General features: G+C 37.2%; 3 protein-coding genes across 3 annotated transcripts in view; 1 reads left to right on the top strand and 2 right to left on the bottom strand.

The window, feature by feature from the left end:
• Positions 1-5,798: 5,798 nt before the first annotated feature.
• Positions 5,799-26,831, bottom strand: LOC137007387 (cilia- and flagella-associated protein 337). Its single transcript, XM_067368799.1, has 16 exons — positions 26,715-26,831; positions 26,446-26,617; positions 26,302-26,348; positions 26,044-26,181; positions 25,698-25,886; positions 24,793-24,981; positions 23,647-23,901; positions 21,307-21,456; positions 20,868-21,052; positions 20,046-20,185; positions 18,980-19,128; positions 18,682-18,899; positions 16,634-16,758; positions 14,103-14,215; positions 13,882-14,019; positions 5,799-6,723 (listed from the first exon to the last, which is right to left on the bottom strand). Exons 1-16 carry the CDS (start codon positions 26,790-26,792, stop codon positions 6,592-6,594), a joined length of 2,418 nt encoding a protein of 805 aa, XP_067224900.1. The 5' UTR covers positions 26,793-26,831; the 3' UTR covers positions 5,799-6,591.
• Positions 11,806-13,869, bottom strand: LOC137008276 (transcription factor Adf-1-like). The gene is made up of 3 exons (XM_067370244.1): positions 12,950-13,869; positions 12,458-12,639; positions 11,806-12,282 (listed from the first exon to the last, which is right to left on the bottom strand). Exons 1-3 carry the CDS (start codon positions 13,098-13,100, stop codon positions 11,806-11,808), a joined length of 810 nt encoding a protein of 269 aa, XP_067226345.1. The 5' UTR covers positions 13,101-13,869.
• The window catches only part of lrrc45 (leucine rich repeat containing 45), a 31,685-nt gene continuing 31,107 nt past the window's right edge, over positions 26,409-26,986 (top strand). Inside the window, exon 1 of the mRNA XM_067368802.1 lies at positions 26,409-26,674. The gene's annotated coding sequence lies outside the window, so the exon portion shown is untranslated. The remainder of the gene's footprint in view (positions 26,675-26,986) is intronic.

Below are 26,986 nucleotides of genomic sequence, written 5' to 3'. Positions count from 1 at the left end.
AACCCAGCGATTGGGATGTTTTAACCCAACAGGTTGTTTTAACCCAGCGATTGGGATGTTTTAACCCAGCGATTGGGATGTTTTAACCCAGCAGGTTGTTTTAACCCAGCGATTGGGTTGTTTCAACCCAACAGGTTGTTTTAACCCAGCGATTGGGATATTTTAACCCAGCAGGTTGTTTTAACCCAGCGATTGGGACGTTTTAACCCAACAGGTTGTTTTAACCCAGCGATTGGGACGTTTTAACCCAGCGACTAGGATGTTTTAACCCAGCAGGTTGTTTTAACCCAGCAGGCTGTTTTAACCCAGTGATTGGGTTGTTTCAACCCAACAGGTTGTTTTAACCCAGCGATTGGGATGTTTTAACCCAGCAGGTGGTTTTAACCCAGCGATTGGGATGTTTTAACCCAACAGGTTATTTTAACCCAGCGATTGGGATGTTTTAACCCAGCAGGTTGTTTTAACCCAGCAGGTTGTTTTAACCCAGCGATTGGGACGTTTTAACCCAACAGGTTGTTTTAACCCAGCGATTAGGACGTTTTAACCCAACAGGTTGTTTTAACCCAGCGATTGGGACGTTTTAACCCAGAAGGTTGTTTTAACCCAGCGATTGGGACGTTTTAACCCAGCGATTGGGATGTTTTAACCCAGCAGGTGGTTTTAACCCAGCGATTGGGATGTTTTAACCCAACAGGTTATTTTAACCCAGCGATTGGGATGTTTTAACCCAGCAGGTTGTTTTAACCCAGCGATTGGGACGTTTTAACCCAACAGGTTGTTTTAACCCAGCGATTAGGACGTTTTAACCCAGCAGGTTGTTTTAACCCAGCGATTGGGACATTTTAACCCAGCAGGTTGTTTTAACCCAGCGATTGGGACGTTTTAACCCAGCAGGTTGTTTTAACCCAGCGATTGGGTTGTTTTAATCCAGCGATTGGGATGTTTTAACCCAGCAGGTTGTTTTAACCCAGTGATTGGGTTGTTTTAACCCAGCGATTGGGACATTTTAACCCAGCAGGTTGTTTTAACCCAGCGATTGGGATGTTTTAACCCAGCGATTGGGATGTTTTAACCCAACAGGTTGTTTTAACCCAGCGATTGGGATGTTTTAACCCAGCAGGTTGTTTTAACCCAGCGATTGGGTTGTTTCAACCCAACAGGTTGTTTTAACCCAGCGATTGGGATATTTTAACCCAGCAGGTTGTTTTAACCCAGCGATTGGGACGTTTTAACCCAACAGGTTGTTTTAACCCAGCGATTGGGACGTTTTAACCCAGCGACTAGGATGTTTTAACCCAGCAGGTTGTTTTAACCCAGCAGGCTGTTTTAACCCAGTGATTGGGTTGTTTCAACCCAACAGGTTGTTTTAACCCAGCGATTGGGATGTTTTAACCCAGCAGGTGGTTTTAACCCAGCGATTGGGACGTTTTAACCCAACAGGTTGTTTTAACCCAGCGATTGGGTTGTTTTAACCCAGCGACTAGGATGTTTTAACCCAGCAGGTTGTTTTAACCCAGTGATTGGGTTGTTTCAACCCAACAGGTTGTTTTAACCCAGCGATTGGGATGTTTTAACCCAACAGGTTATTTTAACCCAGCGATTGGGATGTTTTAACCCAGCAGGTTGTTTTAACCCAGCGATTGGGACGTTTTAACCCAACAGGTTGTTTTAACCCAGCGATTAGGACGTTTTAACCCAACAGGTTGTTTTAACCCAGCGATTAGGACGTTTTAACCCAACAGGTTGTTTTAACCCAGCGATTGGGACGTTTTAACCCAGAAGGTTGTTTTAACCCAGCGATTGGGACGTTTTAACCCAGCGATTGGGATGTTTTAACCCAGCAGGTGGTTTTAACCCAGCGATTGGGATGTTTTAACCCAACAGGTTGTTTTAACCCAGCGATTGGGACGTTTTAACCCAGCAGGTTGTTTTAACCCAGTGATTGGGATGTTTTAACCCAACAGGTTATTTTAACCCAGCGATTGGGACGTGTTAACCCAGGAGGTTGTTTTAACCCAGCGATTGGGATGTTTTAACCCAACAGGTTGTTTTAACCCAGCGATTGGGACGTTTTAACCCAGCAGGATGTTTTAACCCAGCGATTAGGACGTTTTAACCCAACAGGTTGTTTTAACCCAGCGATTGGGATGTTTTAACCCAGCAGGTTGTTGTAATCCAGCGATTGGGATGTTTTAGCCCAACGATTGGGTTGTTTTATCCCGGCGACTGGGTTGTCTTAACCCAACGTTTGGGTTGATTTAGTCTAGCGATTGGGTTGTTTTAATCCAGCGATTGGGTTGTTTTAACCCAGCGATTGGGTTGTTTTAACCCAGCGATTGGGTTGTTTTAATCCACCGTTTGGGTTGATTTAATCCAGCGATTGGGTTGTTTTAACCCAGTGACTGGGTTAAATGTTTCACCAACTTCTTGGGCAGTTTTATTTAACTCAACTATTGTTTAAAAATGACTATATGTCTGGCTTAAAATGAACCCAAAATAGGTTGGAAATTAAAAATCAGACACATAATTACTAGAGGCAACAATAATAATCAAAAGGTGAACATTTATTAAAAAGCAATTTAATAAATGTTTATTGTTTAATTATTATTTATTAAACATATTAATAAATGTTCAATTCCAAAATATTTTGGGTTCATTTTAAGCAGTAATTGTAATTGTTAAACAATAGTTGAGTTAGGGTTACCTAGCAAACATTTAACCCAACTGCTGAGTTAAAACAACCCAATTGCTGGGTTTGACCATTTTCATCCCAACTTGAGTTGTTTTTTGTACTTTATTTTAAAGGGGACATATGATGAAAATCAGATTTTTCTTTGTTTAAGTGCTATAATTGGGTCCCCGGTGCATCTACCAACCCAGAAATGTGAAAAAGGACAACCCAGTAACCCGGTAAGCCTTTCTTTGCAAGCTGCTCAGATTTCGCTCCCCATGTGACATAGGAAGAGGATCTTATTATAATATTACCGCCCTTTAATCTGCATGTTTCCACCCACGGCACCGCCATTTTGTTTTCGCAAGTGAAACGGTGAACTAGTTCTTACGCCATGGCAAAAGTTCGAGCAAAGCAGGCTAACTGTTCTTTCATTGGCTGCACAGACAAGCACTGAACACTATTTAGAGTCTCGTTAGCTTGGATAGCCTGAAGTTGACCCTGGAAAGCTTGTTTGCTAAAAAAGGAGCGTTTCTGTCCAAGCGATATTTTGGAAAAAATATTAGACCATTCACAGCATTTGATAGCAGTCATAAACATTAGCCTGGTGTGTATGGATCTGTAACAGGTACACAATGCATACGGGTTTTTGCACAAAAGATGAACATGACGCACATGCTAGTGGATGAGTTGAATCAACTCCACAGCAACTACATCAATTTATCCACTAACCATTCAGAAACGTCTAAAAGTTGTAACTTCTTCCTGAGTCTCTCCATCAGTGTCGACTCCGGTTTGAACAATGTAAGGCTGAACACTTTCCTCATTTTGGCTGCGTGAGATCCTCCAGCTTTGTTGTTGTTGAGCTGTTGTTGGAGCAGCAGCTCATTTGCATTTAAAGGACCAACACACACAAAAACGGCTTGTTTTTGCTCACACACAAATAGGGGCAAATTTGACGAGCTATAATAAATTTTGAGGGTATTTTTAGCTGAAACTTCACAGACACATTCTGGAGACACCAGAGACTTGTATTACATCTTGTGAAAGGGGCAATATAGGTCTGTTTTAAGTATGGAGTAATTTTAATTAACAAAATATATTTACTTTAGGGTTTGGGTTTAGATTAGGCTAGTGCTTGTTAGTTGCTTGTAATTGTGTATAATTTACTGTTATTTCTATAGTAACAATGTGTAACAAGGACAGTGTTAAAAAAAAAGAAAAAAAGACAAAAACAGGTCTTTCCCAACACTCCAGTCCAAAATCCATTGCTATTTTGAAATGCAGTCCATGTGTTTTTGCAGCTGTTGTTGATGTCTCGAAACGACGAAGAGGGAAACATTTATTTGGGTAACATTACTACTACGAGTTGACCTCAATGTTGACCAAATGCCAGCATTTGGAGTGTGGGTTTCTGGGTATTGCTTGAGTAATTTCATCAGCCAACTCTGTATTGTGACATATTGTGTGGAGTTTATTTCATGCTGTAGGGTTCAGTTTGGGAACACTCATTTTACACTTCATTTTTCTGCCTGATTTGAAGTTTCACTGATGCTTGAAGATTTACAAGGTTGTTTCCTTAGTCCTCCAAAGCTCTTTGCACTTTGTTTACTCACACTTCGTTATCTGTCTTGGATTATTCATGCAACGCAGCATCCAAAGCTTCCAGGAACTCTTTCAACGAAATTACATAACAGCATGTCAAAAGCTGGCCTTTGGGAAATCTCAGTGAGAAGTTGTGAAGAAAGTTTCCTATAGTCAAAAAAAGAGACAGAAATATTCATGAACACAGTATCCATGACCAGAGGAACTTTACACACTGCATCATTTGTACTCACTTCTCATTTGTCTTCCTATCAGACCAATGCATTCCTCGATGAGAGGGAGTTTCTGCATTCCCAGACGAGAGCTTTAGCAGGCTGTCATGTTTCAGCGTCATGCAGAAATTTGTGTGTACGGTTGTCCAGTTCTTCTTGAATGGATAGATGGAACAACTAATAAATCACGGCGCAGAGTTGTGCTCATGTTCAGATGATGAACGATCCGCTGGCGGAGGTGCAGGTGCATGGAGGACTGTGAAGCACTGCTGACTGTGCTCATGATATTTCATGAACTGAACGACTCATTATGCGTGACTTTATAAGATCTAAAGGGAACGATGTTTCAAAACCTCGTCTTATGGACCGTAACTGTTTAAATTTAATTATGGATTTTGCTGTTCATTGGAAAAGAATAATGTTTTTAAAATGATCTGAGGTGTGTTTGGGATCATTTTTGGGATTTGTAAAGGATTTGTGGCCTAGAGTTTGTGTCCAGGAAAGCATATATTTTGGTTGGAGAGGTCACAAGTCTCTTTCACCCGGTGGACACATTCCTCTATGAGGTCTGGACAGCAGCGATGGTCTAAATGTGTTTTCAGCGAGTTCAATCACAGGCTGGTAATTGGTATGTACGGACATCTTAAGGCCACATCGCTGGAGAAAGCCTGTGCTTGCGACCATAGTTCGCTTGGTAGGGTGTTTTGGGTGATTGTTAGGGCATTGCTACTAGGGCTGCCCCTAAAATGTTAGTCGACTAGAAGATACGGAAGAGGATTAGGGCCAAGTAATAATAAAAAAATAAAACCATCTCGAGGTTAAAGTCTTTATAATACGAGATTAAGCTCGAAAAAAAATCAAAATAAAATGTTGAGAATAAACATTAAATTTTGAGAAAAAAAGTCATGTTTTGAGAAAAAAGTCAAAATAAAATGTTGAAAATAAACTCATTAAATATTCAGAATAAAGTCGCATTTTGAGAAAAAAAAACGTTACATTTCGAGAAAAAAATTGAAATAAAATGTTGAGGATAAACATTAAATTTTTTAATATTTAATAAATAAAAATTTAATAAACATTACATTTTGAGAATAAAGTTGTTGTTTCGAGAAAAATGTCAAAATAAAATGTAGAGAATAAACATTAAATATTGAGAATAAAGTTGCGTTTTGAGAAAAAAGTAAATAAAACATTGAGAATAAACATTAAATTTTGAGAATAAATTAAAATGTTGAGAAATAAACTTTGAGTTGAAGTCGTTTCGAGAAAAAACAAAAATTTAGAGAAAAAGTCTAAATAAAATGCTAAAATCATTAAATTTTGAGTTTTTTCGAGAAGAAACGTAAAAATTTAGAGAACAAAAAAGTCTAAATAAAATGTTGAGAATAAACATAAAATTTTGAGTTTGTGTTTTGAGAAAAAACTGGATGAAAAATGTTCACTACCTAGAAAGGTACTAAAGACATTGTTAAAACAGTCATGTGACTGCAGTGGTTCAACCTTAATGTTATGAAGAGACGAGAATACTTTTTGTGCGCAAAACAAAACAAAAATAACGAGTTTATTCAACAATTTATTCTCTTCCCAGTCAGTCTCATATGCTGTTGACGTAGTGAACACAGTGCAGCACTTCCGTGTTCTACGTCAGACATCCGACTCATGCTCCTGCATCACCATCACACGCATCAGTATGCAGCCTTCAAATGCGACCTCCGAAGGGTGCAGCCTCCGAAATGAGACTCAGCTACTGACTTCCATTCATACACACGTGAATGCGTCGGGACTGGAAATGCAAACTCATGTGAAAAGTTTCGCATTTTCGCAAGTTTGCTGAACTATGACCAGTGATTTTATTGCTAAAATTACAGCTTCATGTACAGTAAATTAAAGCTTCAAATGGAAATCAATGCAACAGTAAAGGCCACATACAATGTAAAATTTAAAAAACAATTTCTTTTCCTTTATATTCCAATAAATAATACATAGTGTATACAAACATTGATTTGACTGAACAAAGATGGCACAAAAGTCATTGAGGAGGTGCATTTCTGTAAATCCGTGTATAGGCAAAAATACAACCTGTACCTCCATCACACCCACTGTCTAGTCCTCCAGCGTTTGATAATCCCCAGCACCTTCAGAGGAGAATATCCGAGAGCTCACTTCTGTTCCTCTGGAGGAACTCTGCCGCATCAGTTTCCAGGTCTTCACAGGTACATCTATCTCACTGATCTCCTAGAATGAGTTAAAAGAATTTGATCTGTAACTCCAGTCAAAGTTCTCATGGTGAATATGCAAATAAAACACTGTCAACTGCTTCTCTTTAAATGCTTAAAGCTCTTTTTTCCACTGTGGTGGAGACACTGAAATGAGTCTGGCTTCTGTGTTGTGGTTGCCATAACAGATCCTCGCTCCCCTAAACGTGCCGTTACAGTCAGTAGCCCATCCTGGCACATCCTCACCAGCAACTCCTCTGTGATTCACTCTTCATTTTTCATTTCACTTCCAGCCAGGCGCTCGCTTGAAAATTTTACAGAAAAAAACTTCTCATTCCAGCTCACCAGAGGCTTCGCTAGCCAAGCAAAACTTTAGTGTGTTGAGGCATTCATGGCAACAAACACACAACAAACGCTCAAACCCTGCTGCTGTTCTCATAACACAGGGATATAAAACTGGGTGTTGTTTTTGTTTTTCTCGTCCGCTGGTTTTGCAGATATTTTAGTCAGCTTCATGTAGCTACAGGTGGTTTGAAAACATTTCTACAATAGAATTATTGCATGTCGCCGTCACGCTAGTTAGGACAAAAACTCAGATTAACAGTACATCTTTTATATTTATTTAATTTAATATAGTTAACCAATATTACACAGCACCGTTTTTCTCCAAATATCAGAAATTACAAACATGATATTGATTTTATACAGAGTACAGTTTAATGAACAAGAACTTAATATCAAGTGACTTACATTTTAGACACCAAATCGCCTGTTTCACCAACAAAAATAGTTCCAAACAAAGTCAGTGTCGATATATTTTTTATTTCCAAAAAATAGTTCAGAATTGTTTTGTGTCTCTGAGCAACACTTCCTGAATGAATCATCCGTTTGAATGAATCGGTTGAATCTCAATAACTCGCTCATTAGCAGGGACTTGCTGCCACCTACTGGCGGGTTTAATTTCAGGTTTAAAGTGTCTTTTCGTTTTTAACCTGTTAACTGTCACGGGCCCACCGGTGGGCCCACAGCCATTACATATTTAAAACAGTAATATTCTATACTAAACCTAAACTAATCTTGACAAACTATATATCATTTGAAAGCTTAGAATCTCTAGTTTACATATTTGGTGACTGATTTTCAAAATAAATTACACAGGAGCAGTAATTTATCAATTTGCAACAAGCATATTTTCATACTCATAAGGCATGTTCAGACCTTTATTTTGAAATAGCGATGAACATGAAAAATCATTAAAGATTGGTTGAAACATGTTTGTTTTCATGCCAAGAGTTCAAAAGATAACATCCATTCAATTTTTTGAGAAAAAAAGGTCTGAAAATGTTTTTAATAGAAAAAATAAATAAATTTATGATTGTGGTGGTAATCTATAACCCACATACATGTTATTTTTATGTTTATTAGAGGCTGAATTCATATCAAATTCTGCCAAAACTTCCCATACTACTTCTATATAGGATGTCTACTTCATAAATTGTATGAAAGTAATGGAAATATATGGTTCAGATCACTCAAACCATATATGGAAATGGAGGCGCCTTTATATAGTCACCAATGGAGCTTGGTTGTCATCTAGTGAAAAAGTGTGGTACTGCGCCCAAACAAAATCTTACTGAAAGCTCATTTTTTGAGATATCAACCTGAAATTTGGAACACAACTTGTTCAGATTTTTGGCTTTGATTTCCTTGCAGTTTTAGAGTAAAACTTGTTTTGTAAAATATATATTTTATATAAAATATAAAATATTATATTTTTACATTTTACATTTTCATAAACTTAAACTTCTATAACTTTTTTTCTGTTTCACTTACATAAGTAATTTCACTTCTACAATAATCTAAATGTCTTCTTTAAAACAAGACCAGCCTTACGTCTATACTCCAAAGTGTTCTTGAATTACAACCATTTAAGTTTGGATAGTGCATTTTCTTGTCTAAAAAAAAAAGTGGGGGTGACAGTTAACAGGTTAAAATAATTTCAAATAACAGTATTTAAAGGAACACTCCACTTTTTTTGAAAAAAAAAGGCTAATTTTCCAACTCCCCTAGAGTTAAACAGTTGAGTTTTAGCGTTTTCGAATCCATTCAGCCGATCTCCGGTTCTGGCGGTACCACTTTTAGCATAGTTCATTGAATCTGATTAGACCGTTAAGGCCGGAACACACCAAGCCGACGGCGACGAACTAGTGGCGACGAAAGCAGACTGCGGGGTCGGCTGGCGTCGGCTGGCGTCGGCAGCGTCTGGGTCCAAAGTTGCCCTGACACACCAAGCCGACGTTCGACAGCCGACGGCCAAATAGCACGTCCGTTCTGCGCCTGCGTGAGATGAAATGCCTTTCCATGCCAGCAGGTGGCAGTAGTTTGTGTTCGTTGCTATGGTTCGTTGCTAGGGAGACCGGAAGAGCTACAGGGATACAAAACATAAACAAAGGTGCATGAAAAACCAGTTCTCGCTCATCACATACGGATTCGTGTTATTTCAAAAATGTCCGACACGTTGCAAATGGCACTGGCTTTGTCAGCCCTTGGTCTTTTGCTTGTGGAAGAGGAAAAGAAGAAGCGGATGAGAAAAATACGGAGAAAGCGCACTAAATGGGTGAAACCATGGATACTCCAGAGACAGGCCCAAGGTGCTTTCCCGAACCTGTGTCGAGAGCTCGAGTTACAGGAAACTTGTGGTTTTAAAAATTTCGCTCGGCTTTTTCCCACTCAATTTCACATGTTAAAAGAACTTATTAGTCCAATCATACAGAGAACAAACACGAACTACCGGGATTGTATCTCCGTGGGGGAACGTCTGATGATTACACTACGGTTCTTGGCAACAGGTAAGGTTATTCGTTGTTTGAACATTTCATTAAAACACCTTTTCAGTTGTGTTTATTTTGGTGTATTATGAAGCATTATAAAAGTGAAAAGAATTTTATTATTTTGTATCCAGTTGTAGCCTACTTTAAAAAGACACAATGTATAAAACATTATTATGGTTGTTTGTAGCACAATGTCTTTAATAACTGATAAAAAAAATATTTGCTTTAATGTAGTGTAGTACAAATGCATTAAAAGTGTTAGATTTGACTCTGTAAAAGGTGTGGAAAATTAATAGTGGAGTTATGTGTTTGTAATCTTTGCAGGAGAAAGCTTCAAGAGCCTTTCTTACCAATTCCGGGTGGGAATGTCCACAATTCAGCAATTTGTTCCTGAAACCTGTGCAGCAATCTACCAAGTCTTAAAAGAGAAATACCTAAAGGTATACATGTATCTGTTTAATGTTTTTTGTTTTAGCCCAAAAATGAGCAATTTTTTTGATCTCTCAGATATTGTTTTAGGAGGCCTCTGATGTAGAAATTAAAGATTTTTCAGTTTTTTTACATTTTAATAAGGGTAATTTTAGGGTCTTATATTGTAGTAGATAAACTGAAAGAATAGACAGGATGGTAGACCATGTGTCGAGGGCAGAGATCTAAGTATTATCCATCAAATTATAATTTCAATGCAAATAAAATTCCACTACTACATTCAAACAATACAGTCTGGCTGGCCTATTATGCTCTCTACTTATCATACTAAAAGAACACATTCATCCCCCCAGAGCACTTACAGGTTCATATTCAAGACCATTCATACCTGTCCCTGAACAATGCAACAGGCATCTCCCCCCAAAATCCAAAACATAAAGAGCCTAATGCTGACCTATAAACACTTCTTCAACCCAATAGCATTGTGAGGACGAACAATAGAACCCATTAACTATGTAAATGTGATCTTGAGAGAAAAAAACATTTGCAGGCATTTTTTTAAATTTTTGAAAGTGATGTTGTAATTCTGCAGAAGTGGGCTTTGCAGGGTTAATTCAAGAATGTCAAAATCACTGAGTTATTAATGGTCTGACGAGTTAAACTAATTTCTTTTAATTATATTGTTTTTTAGTGCCCAGACACAGTGGAAGAGTGGCAGCAAGTAGCCGTTGGATTCCAGAATCAGTGGCATTTCCCAAATTGCCTGGGTGCTCTGGATGGAAAGCACATTAACATTCGTCCCCCTCCAGGATCTGGATCTAAATTCTTCAACTACAAGCATACATTCTCAATAGTGCTTATGGCACTGGTAGACAGCAACTACAGATTTCTGTATGTTGATGTGGGCTGCAACGGGCGCATTTCAGATGGTGGAGTGTTTGGGGGATGCTCATTGCAGGATGCCTTGGAGAAAAGAACATCCAACATTCCTGCACCTGCACCACTTCCTGAATCAGACCAGCTGGCCCCTTACTGCATTGTGGCTGATGAGGCATTCCCCTTAAAGGAATACCTCATGAAGCCATACCCGAACCGCAAGCTGTCTGTAGAGCAACGCTTATTCAATTACAGACTTCTCATGAGCTCGAAGGGTGGTTGAAAATGCATTTGGCATCCTGGCAAATCGTTTTCGCGTCCTACTAACCACCATTAATATTCAAAGCACTGCCAAAGTGGAGGACATTGTTTTGTCTTGCTGTGCTCTGCACAACTTTCTGCGCAAAGAGTGCTGTGAAGTGTACATGGCAGGAATCGACCAGGAAGAACAAGATCATGACACTGTCCCTGGAAGATGGAGAGAAGACCCTGGCCTACAGCAGGCCTCTGCCACGCACAACCAACAGTACAACACACGCCAAACAGCTCAGGGATAAACTGTGCCAGTACTTTAATTCGGACACCGGTGCAGTGCCCTTTCAGTGGGGCAAAATATAAGCATGTAGCAAACTTGTTTCTTTCCCCTTGACCTTGGTTTATGTTTTATAACAATGGTGTGAATTTGCAAAATAAAGTTTATATTTTTACATCATTGTGTTTTGTGATTTTTTTTTTTTACATAAAGAACAGTGAAGTACCTTTTACACAAAGTCAGTGTTTTATTTTCAAATGTGCAAAAATAGCATTAAGGTAATTTACAGAAAAATATCAACAGTTGGTATTTAAAATAAATAAAATGTACAGAAATATAAACTTTGCATAAGTACTCTAATATAACGTACAACTAAGCGTGACATATTTACTAAATGCTACAATATCTGTTTACAATTTTGCTACATAAAAAATTACAAGTGTGTATACTGATTGGAAGATGCATCCAGTGCATGGTTGTGGCCCACTGAATATTTGAAAATGCAATTATCAACCTCATGCTGGAAATGTGGCAGTAGATGTGGTGGCAAATTCCGCATTCTGTGTTCAAGATTTTTGCAGTAAGCTGAGATGGCATCATTGGTGTTTTCCTGTGATGCCAACTTTTCCAGAGTTTTGCCGATGGTGCGCATCAAGTTTGTGGATTCCTCGCTGGAGGATTCGTCTTGCATCTTCCTGCGCTTCCCTGGAGGCTTTGGTTTTATGTTGGAGCTTTGCAAATGGTCCTTTCTCATGGCTGTGGACTCAGTTCCACAGATGGTGGATTCAGCCAAGGGTGTACTTGACCGTAGGTCAGCATCACTGAAGCTGGGGTCTTCATGGGTGCCAGTCCAGGTGTCACTGTTGGTACCATCTGAGGGTGAACAGGAATCACTATCAGCCGCAGGTTCCTTAAAAAACATAAGATACAAATGTGACAAGTTAATGTAATGGCTTGACTTAATATGCGGAGTTACTTGTGAATAGACTCTTTTAAAGAAGCACTTGCCATCTTACAAAAAGCAAAATGTTTATTTTATTCTGAAATTAAACAATAAATAAATATAAATATATTTGTTTATTTACCATGATCATTAGATTTGAAGTGCTCTCCTTCCTTTTTGTGTGAGGCTCTAGAAACTGCAGGCGGTTCAGGATCCATTGCTGCCTGCCAGTCTTCTGAGCTCCAGAACTTCCTGAGGGTCCTTGTTTCTTATAACGCATGTATTGGGTTCGCAATGAATCCCACCGCTTCTTGAGCTCTTTTTCTGAGGGACAAAGTAAAATTTTGTAAGCATTAAGTGTTATGGCTGCTTATTTTGTCACTTTAATGAGTATTTGTTATGCCAACAAATGTTACTTTTTGCTGTATTGTTAATTATATTATTAACAATTTGATTAACTTTAATATTATTATGAAATATGAGATGCTAGCACAGCACATATTAATTACTGTCTGTTTCCATAAACAAACTTAGTTTGGTACACACAAAACACTAAAATGGTTATATTAGTTTTACTATGGACTATTGAACAATTACAAACAAGCTTTCTCAATTGCCAAAAAGGAAATCTTACCTGATATGACGAGTTTATTTTCGATCTCACGCCACAGTTCAGCTTTCAGCACACGGTTGACATAACATTTTTCCGTAATGTCATACAAACCCGGCCTTTCCTGGATCATGTTGATCAATTCGTCTTCACTTGCCTCGTTCCAGATAGCCATGTCTTTCACGTACCTAAGGTAAACAATGTGTGTTCCCTCTTGACTTCGTCGTTTACTTGCTTCGTCACTTCCGTTTTTCTTTTCTCATGCACTGGTTCGCTAGCTGAACAGCCAATCAGAATGATCATATGGCCCGACGGCCCGACGAGGTCCAACGCCGATTCAACATTTCGAATCGGCCGAAACAAAGCCGACGAGGACCAACTTCAGCCGACGGTGCAGAACACACCGAGGAAACTTAGTCGGCCGACGAAGAAAAACTGCCCGACGGCCGACCGTCGGCTTGGTGTGTTCCGGCCTTTAGCATCGCGCTTAAAAATGACCAAAGAGTTTTGATATTTTTCCTATTTAAAACTTGACTCTTCTGTAGTTACATCATGTACTAAGACTGGTGGAAAATGAAAAGTTGTGATTTTCTAGGCTGATATGGCTAGGAACTATACTCTCATTCAGGCGTAATAATCAAGGAACTTTGCTTAATAAGCAACTAGTTAATAGTGAGAACTGAACCCCAAACTAAAGTGTTACAGATTATTTTAATTTATTAATAATAATATTAAAATAAATTGTATTAATATTGAAGGCCTCAAAGTAGTTTCTGGCCCCAGGTTGAACCACTGTCATAATTCAAAACAATAAAAGTTCATGTTCATAAAAGTTCATCTGTGCATAACCTTGATTGTCCTTTTCGTGACATCACACAACCGGCACATGTGTGCCAAGACAACTTTCCCATCCAAACCATTTATAAGTCATGCCAAACATCTCAGAAAAGACTAACTGGTATCTCCATAGCCCGAAACGGCGTGAACTCGTTCCCGAAGCGATAGGGTCCTTCAGAGTTGATATTTCTTCGCCTGCGTCGCCTCGCTGCCATCTTTATCTCCAGATCCCCACATGCTTGATCTCCAGAGAGAAACTGAGACAAACACATTGAAATTCTTTACAAACAGTCAAGTAGTTTTAACAACTTAAACTGAAATCAAATTTCAGTATCTTGACCTTATTGTATTTAGGCAGCGGGAACTTTTTCAAAGAGCTGCGGCGGTCAGACGTGTCCGCAAAGTCTGGGCTTTGTAGAGCCGTGTAACCGGTTTGTAGGTTTAGAGCTAATTCTGCAATGAGAAACAGTTATAAATCATGCTTCGCTGGAAGAAAAGGTCAAAGACGACATGGAACGAAACTGAACACATTAACAAAGCAATGTCTTTACAATGGTAACTAGTCAGAGGGAAATAATGGAGGGCAGGATTAGATTTTATTAGTCATGATTTGTTTAGTTTCAGGTTGCGTGCTACAAAACCGGTCAGTACTGAAAATCATGAAATCAAACCAGATCATCCGACCGGAACTCAACTTCCGGGAGTCGGGATACAAAATCTTTTGTAACAATATAATTAATAATTTTTTTTTTGAAAGAAATTAATTATTTTATTCCGCAAGGATGTGTTAAATTGATAAAAAGTGAGACTTTATATTGTTAGAAAAGATTTCTATTTTGATTAATGCTGTTCTTTTTAACTTTTTATTCATCAATAAATTCTAAAGAAATGATCACAGGTTATACAAATATTAAGCAGCACAACTGTTTCCAACATTCATAATAAATTAGCATATTCGAATGATTTCTGAAGGATCATGTGACACTGAAGACTGGAGTAATGATGCTGAAAATTCAGCTTTGATCACAGGAATAAATTATATTTTAAAATATAGTGTACATTAAATATATATTTTAATATATCAAATATTTTATATTATAAATACTTTAATATAAAATGTATTGTTTATATTAATTAAATAATTATTTTAATTAATATAAAATATTAACTATATTACTATTACTATATATTACTATTATTAAATACTTTAATATAAAATGTATTGTTTTTATTAATTAAATAATTATTTTAATTAATATAAAATATTAAATATATTACTATAAAAATTTTATTTTTATAATAAAAATATTTTTATAATTTATTAATTATAAAAAAAATGTTTTTTTAATATATTTCTAAAAATTTTATATATTAATATCAAATATTAACTATATTACTATTACTATATATTACTATTATTAAATACTTTAATATAAAATGTATTATTTATATTAATTAATATATCAGCAAATTATTTAATTAATATAAAATATTAAATATATTACTATTAAAAAATTACATTTGTTTATTTATAAAAATATTTTTATAATTTATTAATTATAAAAAAATTATAGTTTTTTAAATATATTTCTAATATATAAAATATAATATATTATATATATTATTAAAATAATATATATTTAATTTCTATTTAATTTTTTTATCAAATAAATGCAGCCTTGATGAGCATCAGACTTCTTTCAAAGACATTAAAATAGTAATTAATTAGTAAAAAATAGTTTCCAAACTTTTGACCGGTACTGTACATACACAAAATTTTGCTTTATTAAAATATTTATTACATTTGGACTTTGTTCTCAACCTATATACATTATACATGGTATTTAAAAGATATTTCCTCAAGTAATTTTTATGTTTTTATTAATAGAAACTGGGAAACAAACCGAAATAATAGTTAAAGAGCGGGGAATTTATATATATATATATATATATATATATATATATATATATATATATATATATATATATAATATTTAAATTTATTAATAATAATATAATACTGGAGGCCCCTGACTAGGTTCCGTCCCCTGATTGAGAACCACTTTCATTAACTATTTATGTGTCCATCAATGTCTAATTGGGCCATTTTTTGACAGAATAAGCTTTAAAGTGTGAGAATAAGAATTTATTGAACTGAAACATTTTAGAATATGAAATATTTGATTAATATTATTTTTATTTGGCCACGTGACCTTGGTTACTTCATCAGAAAATTAGTTTCATAAACTAATTTTGATGATCAAAACTTCGTTTTTTATCCAGGGACATTTATCAAGAGTGTATAAATGGTTAATTCTGAATTCAGCCGTTTGTCCCAGAATCCCCTGAGCAGCTGCTCTGAAAGATCAGCGCTCAAAAAGATGCTGGGGTAAGACTGAGCATCAGCAGACGTCTAATTCTCCAACGAGTGTCTAGACAGCTGCAGGAAGCGAGTAACACACCCAGCTCTGTCGGGAGGCTCAGTTAATCGCTTGTTTTGGCGTGACGAGGAGCCGGAGCTGAGGGAAGTGAGATCAGCAAACTGACAGATCCTGTCTGTCTGCGCTGAACACACACTCCTAACAGTCAGAAGGTCAATACAATCACGGCTTTTCAAGTAATGCTGCTCTGCTGGAGGGTTTGTGTTTTTGGGAGGTAAACAAAATAGCAAATGCATGTCAAAAGTTTGGGGTCGGTAAGATTTTTTTAATGTTTTCTCTTCTTCTCACCAAGGCTGCATTTATTTGATCAAAAATACAGTAAAAATTGTGAAATTGTATTAATATTTAAAACAACTGTTTTCTATGTGAATATATAGTAAAGTGTAATTTATTTCTGTGATGCAAAGATGCATTTTCAGCCTCAGTTCACCTGTTTGTCGACGATCACCCTCTCCTGAACTTTCACCCCAGCAGATAAACCTCTCAGCGCTGGCACGTGATTGGCTGTCCTCCGTCCTCTCCTTCTTTTCTTCTTTGATTAGACTGGTCCGGTCCCTGTGGGGGATGTTAATGGATCAATCAATGATTGACGAAAGCACACATATTCCTGATGTTTGCCAAATGGATGAGGTCACTGAGGATGTGACATGACATGACATGCGGTCACATACTTTCGCAACATGATGGTATTAAACATTAACCAGCGGTTCAGTGGATGAATCAACAGGTCTCAGTGGCGCAAACACACATCCAGAAATGTTTAAAGGCATCGTTCACCCGGAAATGACAATTTAATTCATTTATTTGTTATACGCTTCGCTGTATTGAGTTCAGTACCAAACCTGCCCGTCCATATATAAGACTGATCAAATTATCCACAGTCACAGCAGCTGCCAGACTCACATCTGGTGCGGGATATGAGGTTCTAGTTTGGGTTGACTACCTACAGTGTCTTCTTGCTTTTGTAGAGAATTATGCATAACCAATGGCAAAACGTTTTTAAGAGGCTTTAATTTGTTGTTCAGTTAGCAGGGAATCTAGGAAGTGCAGCATAAAAACATTTCATTAATCAGTATTTTTATTTTGTTTTCCATTATGTAAACATCCTTAAAACTAGATCAATTAATTTCAAGCAAAGTCAACTGGATAAGAAAAACTTCCCAAAACACATTTATTAAAAAAATATATATATCTTATTTAATATTGTAATTACATAAGTAATTACAAAAGTAAAAATACAAAACAGTTATTATTATCTACTAGTGCTGTCAATCATTAGAAAAACATTTTTGGATTATTTGTGATTAATTGCAATTAAAAACATTGGAGTTTTGCAAACATTGAATTTTACAGACAGCACATTCTCGTTTGTCTCGTGGCACTTGAATTGTTTAAAAGCATTTGCATTGTTTTAAAACAATGCATTCTGGGAAATATTATTTTATGTTTTTCAAGAAAAGAGGCTTATAGGCTACTTTCTCGAAAATATTACCCAGAATGTTTTGTTTTTACAAAATATTATATTAAAAAGCATTTTGTATATTACAATGCATTCTGGGTAATATTATTTGTCGTTTTCGAGAAAGCAGCCTTAGAGGACTCTTTTCTTAAAAGAACAAATATTACCCAGAAAGCATTGTTTTATGGTATCTTACTGTTTCAATGGAAAATGGTATTTTACTATGTAAATTTGTTTTGGTTTTTTTACCGTTTTTTTATGATTTTTTTGTGTAATGTAACGCTAGCCAAATTATGACGGAAAAAAATGGATGTTGCGTTAAATATTTTTAACATGTCAAACTGAAAAAAATTAATCGAATGCGTTAAAGCGCTAATTTTGACAGCCCTATTATTTGAAAAATGATTTTATACAGAAAACAGAAAGGCAATAAAGAAGTAAAACATCACATTTATTATAACTAAATAATAATAATAATAATAATAATAATTTTATATTATACGATAATAACAATATTTTATTTTACAGAATAACGGTTAAATTACAATACTAATAGTTATTGCTGACTTAATTTATTAGCAATAATTTATTATTATATAATTAATTTACAGAGCTTTTATTTTGGCAGAAACAAACAAAGCTTCTCATTTGTTGACAACGTTACAACTGAACGAAACTCTTTTACCACAAACAAAGCTGCACTAATTATGTAATTCATGTAGGTCATACTTCTCAGTTGGGAAAATACAAAAACCTGTATAAATATGGGAAAAAAACCTGTAATTACGCCAGGTTTTTGGCATTGTGAAAACAATGCTACTATTAAGAATCAATTTTTTAATAATCATTAGAAGTCTTTCTTTTAGAACTTGCACAGCCAGATATCAGCCATGGCAAAGGTCAGCCAGATTGGTCGGAGAAGGTGCACTAGGCTTTTTGAAAAGGGTCTTTCTCACCCAACAGCACATGCTGAGCGAGCTGGCCATCGTTTTAGGCTAATAACCGATGTGCAGTTATACCTGCTGGTTTGATAAGTGTCTGGGTTGCTCAAATCCCACTGCTGTTCCTGTCCAAAACAGCCCACACAAGCTCCTTCACGGGTCCAGAGACAGGTCCTGCGGTCCACCGACGCGCTCAACACGAAGAGTTGAGACTCGTACACCAGGACCTCACTGCTCACTATCGCCCTCTCATGGCCCCTCCAAGAGTGCAACAGTGGAGGCAATTCTTTTGCAGACTGAGAGACACACATACTGTAAATATAGACTGAAATAAAGAGCTAACAAAGGTGAATTCAGGTCAGTTGGATTTCCATACCTCCACATCTTCAGCAGATAAGGCATAGTGTGAGATGTCCCAGACCTTGATGGATCCTGTGCTGTCTCCAGTGACAAGTAGACTGTTTTCCTGGTCTGTGCTTAAACCCATCACACGCTTATTAAATTCATCAGGCACATAGAACTGTCCTGCATCAGACGTGATGGACAAAACAAAGTCATTAAACTACTGCTCTGTGCTTTTCTGATAACGGATGTAAGATTATAAAAATCTGTGCACCCAGAAGCCAGTCGAGCAGATTGAAACAAGCGATTTCAGCCAGCTTTCATGAACAATATTCATCTGACAACCCACGAACGATCAGTACATCAACAGTTTGGAAGTCTATTGAATGCTTTTAAAACATTCAAGCACCACAAGACAAGCAAGAACGCGCTGTCTGTGAATGTCATGTCATGTGACACACACACGACTCGTGTGCACAGAAAGACGCGCGCCAGTATTGAGTTCTCTTTCATGCTTGAACAAACAATAACACACTGAATTATGATGAAATGCTCGTTTTGTGGAGTGTCCTCATAAGAGCAGTCTTAAATGAGTTAAATAACGACTTAAATGAACTTAAAGAGTTGTGAGGAAATGAGACGCGAGTCATGTTTGGCAGCATCAGCTCTTAAAGTGACAGCAGCCTAATAAACCAGTAACTGTGATGATGTCATTAATGTTCATCAAAGAATTAAGATAACAGAAAACTTTAATAAGAACTTTAATTATGTGAAGATTGTTTTAAGTTCACTTAAAATAAAATTTGTTATTTTTTTAAAGCCTAATTAAATGCAAATGTCTTTAAGATGTTTCTACTTTCATTTGGAGAGTAACTGTGAAATTATTACAATATAAAAATATTAAAAAATCAATTTTTTTTAATTGAGATTAATTAAAATAGAAAACAGTTACTTTAAATTGTAATAATATTTCACATATTACTGTTTTTATTAAATAAATGCATGAGACATCTTTCAAACACATAAAATCTTAATCATTCCAAACATTTGACAGAGAGTGTACATATTACACATCAGTTCCTCTCAGCTATCATGTTTACCATGCTTGTGTCTGGGCCCACAGATGCTCCACCAGCAGACAGATCCAGCCTGTGAGCTCAGCAGCACAGCGCCGCTTCTCAAATGACTTTGCTGAGCTCGTTTTTGCAGGAACAGCAGTCTATGAATGGGCAGATGAACTCTACGCACACAGAAGCATTCAATTTATACATTACTTCACTCTGTCAAGTAATAATAGGACATAAAATGGTCTTAATGCAGTGGTTCTCAACTGGTGGTTCAAAATACAAAAACGTGTTGCAGGTCTGTTAAATGCAAGTAAACATATAATTATTCCAGGTTAGGATAGTAAAATTAATCACCTTGTTGTGTGAATTATTAGCTGCCGAGAGCATGCAATTTTCCTATTCAGACTATGTCAATTTAATAATTTTGCAAATAGTTAGGCATTCCATAGTAGTATTAATGCATTACAATATTCAATTTTAAGGCCAATTCTCTTGTGTATGCTACTGTGTTTATATATAAATAATGTATTTCAGGGATGTTATAGAGGGTGTGTGCTACACTTTTCCTACATTTTATCGTATTATTTTACCCCCTGAATTCCACGTATATTATTAGTCATGCTTTCTTATCCAGAAACATTTCGTTTTCTGCTCATTTTCCACCCTCTCTCTGACCCTTACAACAAATCAGGCTGTTTTTGCTCATTTGTAAATGACCTGTGTTGTGATTGCTGAATGCTTATTCTCCAAAAATAGTGTAAGTGGATTTGGAGGGAATTTAGCGTTTAGTTATTTCAAATAAGCAATTAAAATACTATTTTTCATAGTATGTCCGTGGTCTGATTTCATACTAACTTCCCTTGCTGGGATCTCTGCAGTCGTGTGAGGGGCTTCTGAAGAGCCAGTGTCCATATAATGATCTCTCCGTCGTAACTCCCAGTGGCCAGAAGTCCCAGACCTAGACAGTGATCCATCGCCAGGATATCCTCTCTGTGCTGATGACCAGACTTCCAGGACAGGTCTGCTTTCACATAGATGTCCTGTAAACACACATACACTTCAGTAAATGTCTTTAAGATCTCCAGTTCTGCTGTGTCAGCTTCTGTGCCGTGTCAGACCACTATTAAAACCCACTATGTTATCATAGACGTCTCAAGGTATGACCACAAAAGCACACAGCCATTTGAAGAGAATGAAAGCCATAACCAGAAAAATGTGTATTCTGGCTGAAAGCCCTTTTTGCTTTTAAGTAGCCATTAAAGAGTGTGTGATTGAGACACAAACTGGCCCTTACCTTTGAAAACTCAATGCTATACTGAGTGATCAATCGACTCCAGCCTGTGGCTAGAAGCTGGTTGTCATGATGACAGATGATCCCTGTGACCTCTGTGTTGGAGGCAGTTTCTAGCTTATGAAGATTGAGGCCATTCAGTAAGTTCCACACCTGTAGCAAGGAAACGCACAACTGTTACTAAACTTATTATTTGTATAAAGCAGTGGCAACAGGAATATAATAAAAACACAATAAGATCAATAAATACTTTCATAATGTCATAATGATAACTACTTACAGTAAGGTCTCTGTTGTTAATATTAATGAATGCATTATCCAACATGAACTAACAATAAGCAATGTATTTTCTATAGCATTTATTAGGATTTCAAGTGTGTTTCAAGAGGTTTCAACTCTGAAACTCTATTGTAATTGTTAAATTTTCCATGGATCAGCTTTCTCCCCAAAAAGTGATCGGGCAGACCAAACAGTAAGTCGCAGAAACTTGAAACTTTGAGGGCTGGTAGTACTTACAACGTCTACAACTTCACCAAGGCTCGCCCCAATCGGCCAGACAGGGGCGCTACAATGGTGAAAAGTACGAAATCGTTCATTTGGCGAAGTTTTTGGGTATTTTGGATTTTTTGAAAAACCTACTTTTGCAAACTAGTCCTAGTTTATTGGCCCGATCGGAACCAAACCAGTGCAGCGAGATTCCCTAAAGTCTGATTTTCAATAATTATCAAAAAAAGTTGAAATTTGAAAAAACTCCAAAATGCCTGCAGTGGGCAGAGCCACTTTTACTAAAACTCGTGAACAAAATGAGATATTTTCACCAAACTCAGCACACAAATGTAAGAGCTCATTCTGTGGTTGTCTGAAAAAGGACTCGACTGGCCACTTGGTGGCGCTATAGAATGGGAGAAAAAATAAAACATAAAAATGGCTATAACTACGCAACCCTAAGTCTGATTGACTTGAAAATTGGCATGCGGTGTCTTTGTCTGCGGTGTCTTTGTCCGAGGTGCCAAGACTGCCTTTGTCACATATGAGAAATTCGAAAGAAAATGGCCACCAGGGGGTGCCTTCATGTTTTTCACATGTGTAAAGGATTGTGTATCTCACAACTTTTCGCCCACGACATTCACTCCACATGGTAGAACTCCTCATTCTGAGCAACTTTGTCTCTAGGACTGCCGCTGTCTATTGAATCGTTCGTTAAATATTGGAGATTATTTCAAAAACCAACTTTGGCAAACTAATCCAGGGTTTTTGGCTCAACCTTGATCACTGTTAAAAAGCTTTTTAAACCATATATTTCCTATGGTAAATTGCCTGTATTGGCTGTAAATGGTCTTTTCCATCTATGATCGAGATTTTACCTTTTTACGCATGTGCTTAATGGCCTTAAAACGCTTGAATAATTGCTAAAAGCTATATTTAACATTCATTTTGAGGTAGTTAAACACTCTGCTACTAAAACACTCTATGTTTATGCAAATTCTGTACCATTTTGCAGTTATTCTTTAGGTTGGAATACACTACACAACTTTTGTTCTGATTTATAGTCTGGAGGAATTGACACCAGTTGCAGAAAGCCAAATCTATTCTGCTTATTTTGGGCAGTCAAAGTTGACAACTTCAGAATATGATTCCATCCAGTCAGTGGATATTAAACATGTTGGATATTTTGAGCCAATTTATATTGTTATTATTTGTCTTTCATTTGTCATGCATGTTTCTGCATGAGTTTTATTGTTTTTGGAACAACTTGTAATTCTGGTAGTGTGTGATCAGCAGATGTTTAGTGTAAGATTTTTCTTTGTAACCACTTACAAAGTCAGCAAATGCATGATGGCTACCATTTTATGCAGTTAGAATTGCATAGCATTTACAGTACAGTAATGCAATATACTGTTATTGCTAATAAGTATTTGCACAAACAAAATTCCTGAATGTCTGTCAAGCATGAAGCTCACTTTGGCAAATCCAGCACCAGGAAATGGAAAAGTGCACACTTTATTTCTTGTCAGACTGATAACTTTTGCAAGTTAACTTTTACTAATGCATCTGATTGAGTCTTGCATTTAAGGTAAATCTCACACTTGCCTTGATAGTGCCATTGGTGGCCGCAGAGATCAATCTGCGCTGGTGTACGTCTAGTGCCATACAGGAAACCTCCTCCTTACCATGAGCGTTTCTTACCTCCATCTTCCTAATGCCTGTCTTCACATCCCACACAGTCAGTGTGGAGTCAGCACAGGCTGTGATTACCTCGACCATGCACAAAATACACATTAAAGAAAATAACCTATAATGTTCAGTCTACAAACTTTCTATCAAACAAACCCAAACACCAACCTGTTCAAGATGAGGATTATAGAGGGCACAGGTGTACAGGCCAGACTTGTCGTTGTAGTCAGTTTTTCTGGATTCTGTCAGTGAAAGCACGGCCAGATACTCCCTGCAGGTCACCAGGAGCACAGGGTTTGCGGTCAGGTTGAGGAGCAGAGGAAAGCTGCCCTGCTCAGGAGAAACGCCTGCTTGGATATTGGGGAATTTCAGGTGAATTGTCTTTACACATTGTTGAGAAGGAATATCCCATATTTTCAGTACCTGAAAGGCAACACAGATATAGACCAAAGTTTTTGACTAACATTTAAACTAATTATCTTTGACTTTTATTGCATGTAACCAATGTATGATGTCCATTTTTCCAGCAGCCAAGTGCATCATGCCATGACACTGATGCAAAACAAATCTCACGCTAATGAAAACCAAACACCAGTGGCTGGATTCACAAAACATTCTTACGAGTAAAATTTTCTGCAAGAACCAATGAGCTCAAACATGTTGCATAACACACAAAAATGAACCTCGTTGGTTCTTGATGAAGCTGAAATGTGATGCGTAACACGAGAACGAACCTTATTGGTTGTTACGGAAACTCAAACGTGATGCGTAACACGAGAACGAACTTCACTGGTTGTTACAGAAACTCATGCGTAACACGAGAACGAACCTCATTGGGTGTTTTTACGGAAGCTCAAACGTGATGCGTAACACGAGAACGAACCTCATTGGTTCTCGCACGTGTCAAGAAAACATGCTTGAGCTTCCGTTTACCACAACTGATGCGAGTTGATGAATGTTTATATGTGAATAAAAGCCTAAATTAAATCTGTTCATCATATAAAGCGATTGCTTAATTCATATGGATTAGTTTTACAATCTCTTTATGAACTTTTTGAAGCGCAACAGTATCAATTGTTTAGGCTGTCAGGGCCAGAAATCCCTCAGATCTTCATTAAAAAGATCTTTATTTGCATTCTAAAGAAAAACGAAAGTCTTACAGGTTTGAAACAACATGAGGGTGAATAATTAATGACAGTATTTTCATTTTTGCGTGAACTAACCCTTTAACTTCTTTCTTAAGAAGATATTCATGAATCCAGCCCCTGGATCTTTTATGTTTTCCATTTTGGCATTTAGTAGATGGAAACTAACAGCGTCCTTAGAGTAGCTGAAGATCTTGCCCAATGCTTGGTGAATAACCACATCCAGCACAGATGTGTGATGACTGTGCAGAACCGCATTTGGGCGGCAGGTCACATAGCGGTTCCACAGCCTGACAGGACCCACTCCAGCAGTTACCAGCAGACCGAGAGAGAAGCTGAAGTCAAAACACTTGACTCCCTACAGAAGAAGAAGAAGAAGGAGATGAAGATATAGCGAAAGGGTTTAAAATGTTGTGTCATTATTTGCTGGTAGTCATGTTGCAAATTTGTCAGACTAATGAATGAGTCACAGTACACTTGTTTTACACAATATCCAGGCCCTGGTTTTCTTCTCCAGCAGTTAAATGTGTAACTACTGTGGGGTTGGCTTATTGCTTCTCTGAATGTTACAGAATGGAAAGTACTGGGGAATAGTCTGTTTTAATAAATCCGTCAAAACAACTAAATGAAGATTTTTATGGGTCTGAACACTCCCTTTAAAAACCACAACAACAACCTCTCTGAATCATGAGTGTATATTTAGTTTTACTGTAAATGGTTTGTGACTGTCTTTTCCCATAGAAATCAACATGCCTTTGAACTGTGACCTACATATGAGCATTGGAATCAATCAATCAATCTCTGTGTTTGTTTATCTATCTGTATTTATCGATCTATCTATGTCTATCCATCATCTACCTTTCTATCTGTCTATTTGTTTATAAATCTATCTCTGTCTGTCTATGCATTTGTCTGTTTTTATCGATCTACATTTGTCTATCTCTGTGTTTGTGTATCGATCTGTCAATCAATCTATCTATCTAGCTGTTTATCTGTTATCTATTTGCCATAGAGGATAAATATGAAATGCAGAGAATAAGATGCACCACTGTTTCAAACATTATAATTCACCACCTTTTGTATTCTCCAAATGTATTTCTCACTCTTCTGATTGACATCAATGATGACCACAGAGCTGGCTGGACTTTCTGATGATGTAATAATGAGCTCATCGTGGGGCTCATACAGGATTTTGTTGATTGGCTCGCTGTGGATTTTTGGGATGTGCTGATAAGAGATCAGTGCACTGTGCGCACATATATCCTGTTCATGAAATATTTTTTACAACATCAGTGACATGCAATGCAACATTTTAACAGATATTTTTCTGTTGATGTATCAAATGTTTTCATAGAAACAACATCACACATTTCCATGGCACAAAATCATTCTATATTCATGAAGACGCGCACACACTCACTGGCATAAAGATTTGCAATGGGCCAGATTGGTCGGTGAAAGGCATTTCAAAGAGCCCCTTGAAAGGCTGAAGAAACCACAGCAAATTCACAGAGCCTTTCTCATCTCCCCACATCAGCACACACTTTTCTCCCGGAGCCTAGATGAGGATCAAACATGACTCACAGTGAGCCAAAACAAAAACAAACCAGCTTGGAGAATTAACAAGCTTAAAATAAATTCCAGTTCAACACCAGGGCATGAAATGTCAGCAGCCTACCTCTGTGTCATACCAATAAGATAGAGCAGTAGCAGCATGACTCAGTCCTGAAAACAACATAGAGAGAGGAAGACAACAAGGTCAAAATGTAAGCAGAAAAGCAAACTACTACATCTAGCAGTACAAACTTTTGTTGGCTCATACCGAACAAATGAACCTGCTCAAAACCAAATGTAGTGGAAACGTCAAAGAAGTGGATGCCCCTGCTCAGGGTTGACACAGCGATCTTGTGAACATTTCCCATGTAGACGGCATCTGTGCTCCAACCCTGGAACCTCCTACGATGCTGCCGTTTATTAAAGGGGTCAGCACACATCTACAGGGACGAAGACGTTTTTGACTCATGAACCGTAGGTCACAGAATATTATTTTTGTAAGTATATATTTCTGTGAATTAAATGTTAATTTGTCACCTCCAGAGGCTTTATCTTGTTCAGATGACTGTTCCACACAATGAGAGTTCCTCTCTTGCTGACGCTGACGTAACGCATAGGTGGAGACTGACTCAAAGCCAAGATACGCACGATAGGCTCTTGCTGATGAGTGAATGATTTTATGATTAGAATTGTAGAAAGAGAAACAATATTTTGACCCACATTCTAAGAGCTTACAACAAAATAAATAATAAGAAATGATAGACAGATAGATATAGACAGATAGATATAGATAGATAGATAGATAGATA

The sequence above is a fragment of the Chanodichthys erythropterus genome, chromosome 19, assembly GCF_024489055.1.
Source record: "Chanodichthys erythropterus isolate Z2021 chromosome 19, ASM2448905v1, whole genome shotgun sequence".
NCBI lineage: Eukaryota > Metazoa > Chordata > Actinopteri > Cypriniformes > Xenocyprididae > Chanodichthys > Chanodichthys erythropterus.
The sequence above is the reverse complement of the archived record's forward strand: the minus strand, read 5'-3'. Positions and strand labels throughout refer to the sequence as shown.

What these genes read in the sequence shown, in the direction of transcription:
- LOC137008276 (XM_067370244.1), bottom strand. Translation starts at nt 13,100, where the DNA reads ATGGCTATCTGGAACGAGGCAAGTGAAGACGAATTGATCAACATGATC. An exon ending in AAATAAACTCGTCATATCAG is followed by an intron (nt 12,640 to 12,949) that starts GTAAGATTTCCT and finishes TTTGTCCCTCAG; the next exon opens with AAAAAGAGCTCAAGAAGCGG. An exon ending in CTTCAAATCTAATGATCATG is followed by an intron (nt 12,283 to 12,457) that starts GTAAATAAACAA and finishes ATGTTTTTTAAG; the next exon opens with GAACCTGCGGCTGATAGTGA.
- LOC137007387 (XM_067368799.1), bottom strand. Translation starts at nt 26,792, where the DNA reads ATGCGTTACGTCAGCGTCAGCAAGAGAGGAACTCTCATTGTGTGGAAC. An exon ending in TGAGCAGGTTCATTTGTTCG is followed by an intron (nt 26,349 to 26,445) that starts GTATGAGCCAAC and finishes TGTTGTTTTCAG; the next exon opens with GACTGAGTCATGCTGCTACT. An exon ending in CTTATTGGTATGACACAGAG is followed by an intron (nt 26,182 to 26,301) that starts GTAGGCTGCTGA and finishes ATCCTCATCTAG; the next exon opens with GCTCCGGGAGAAAAGTGTGT.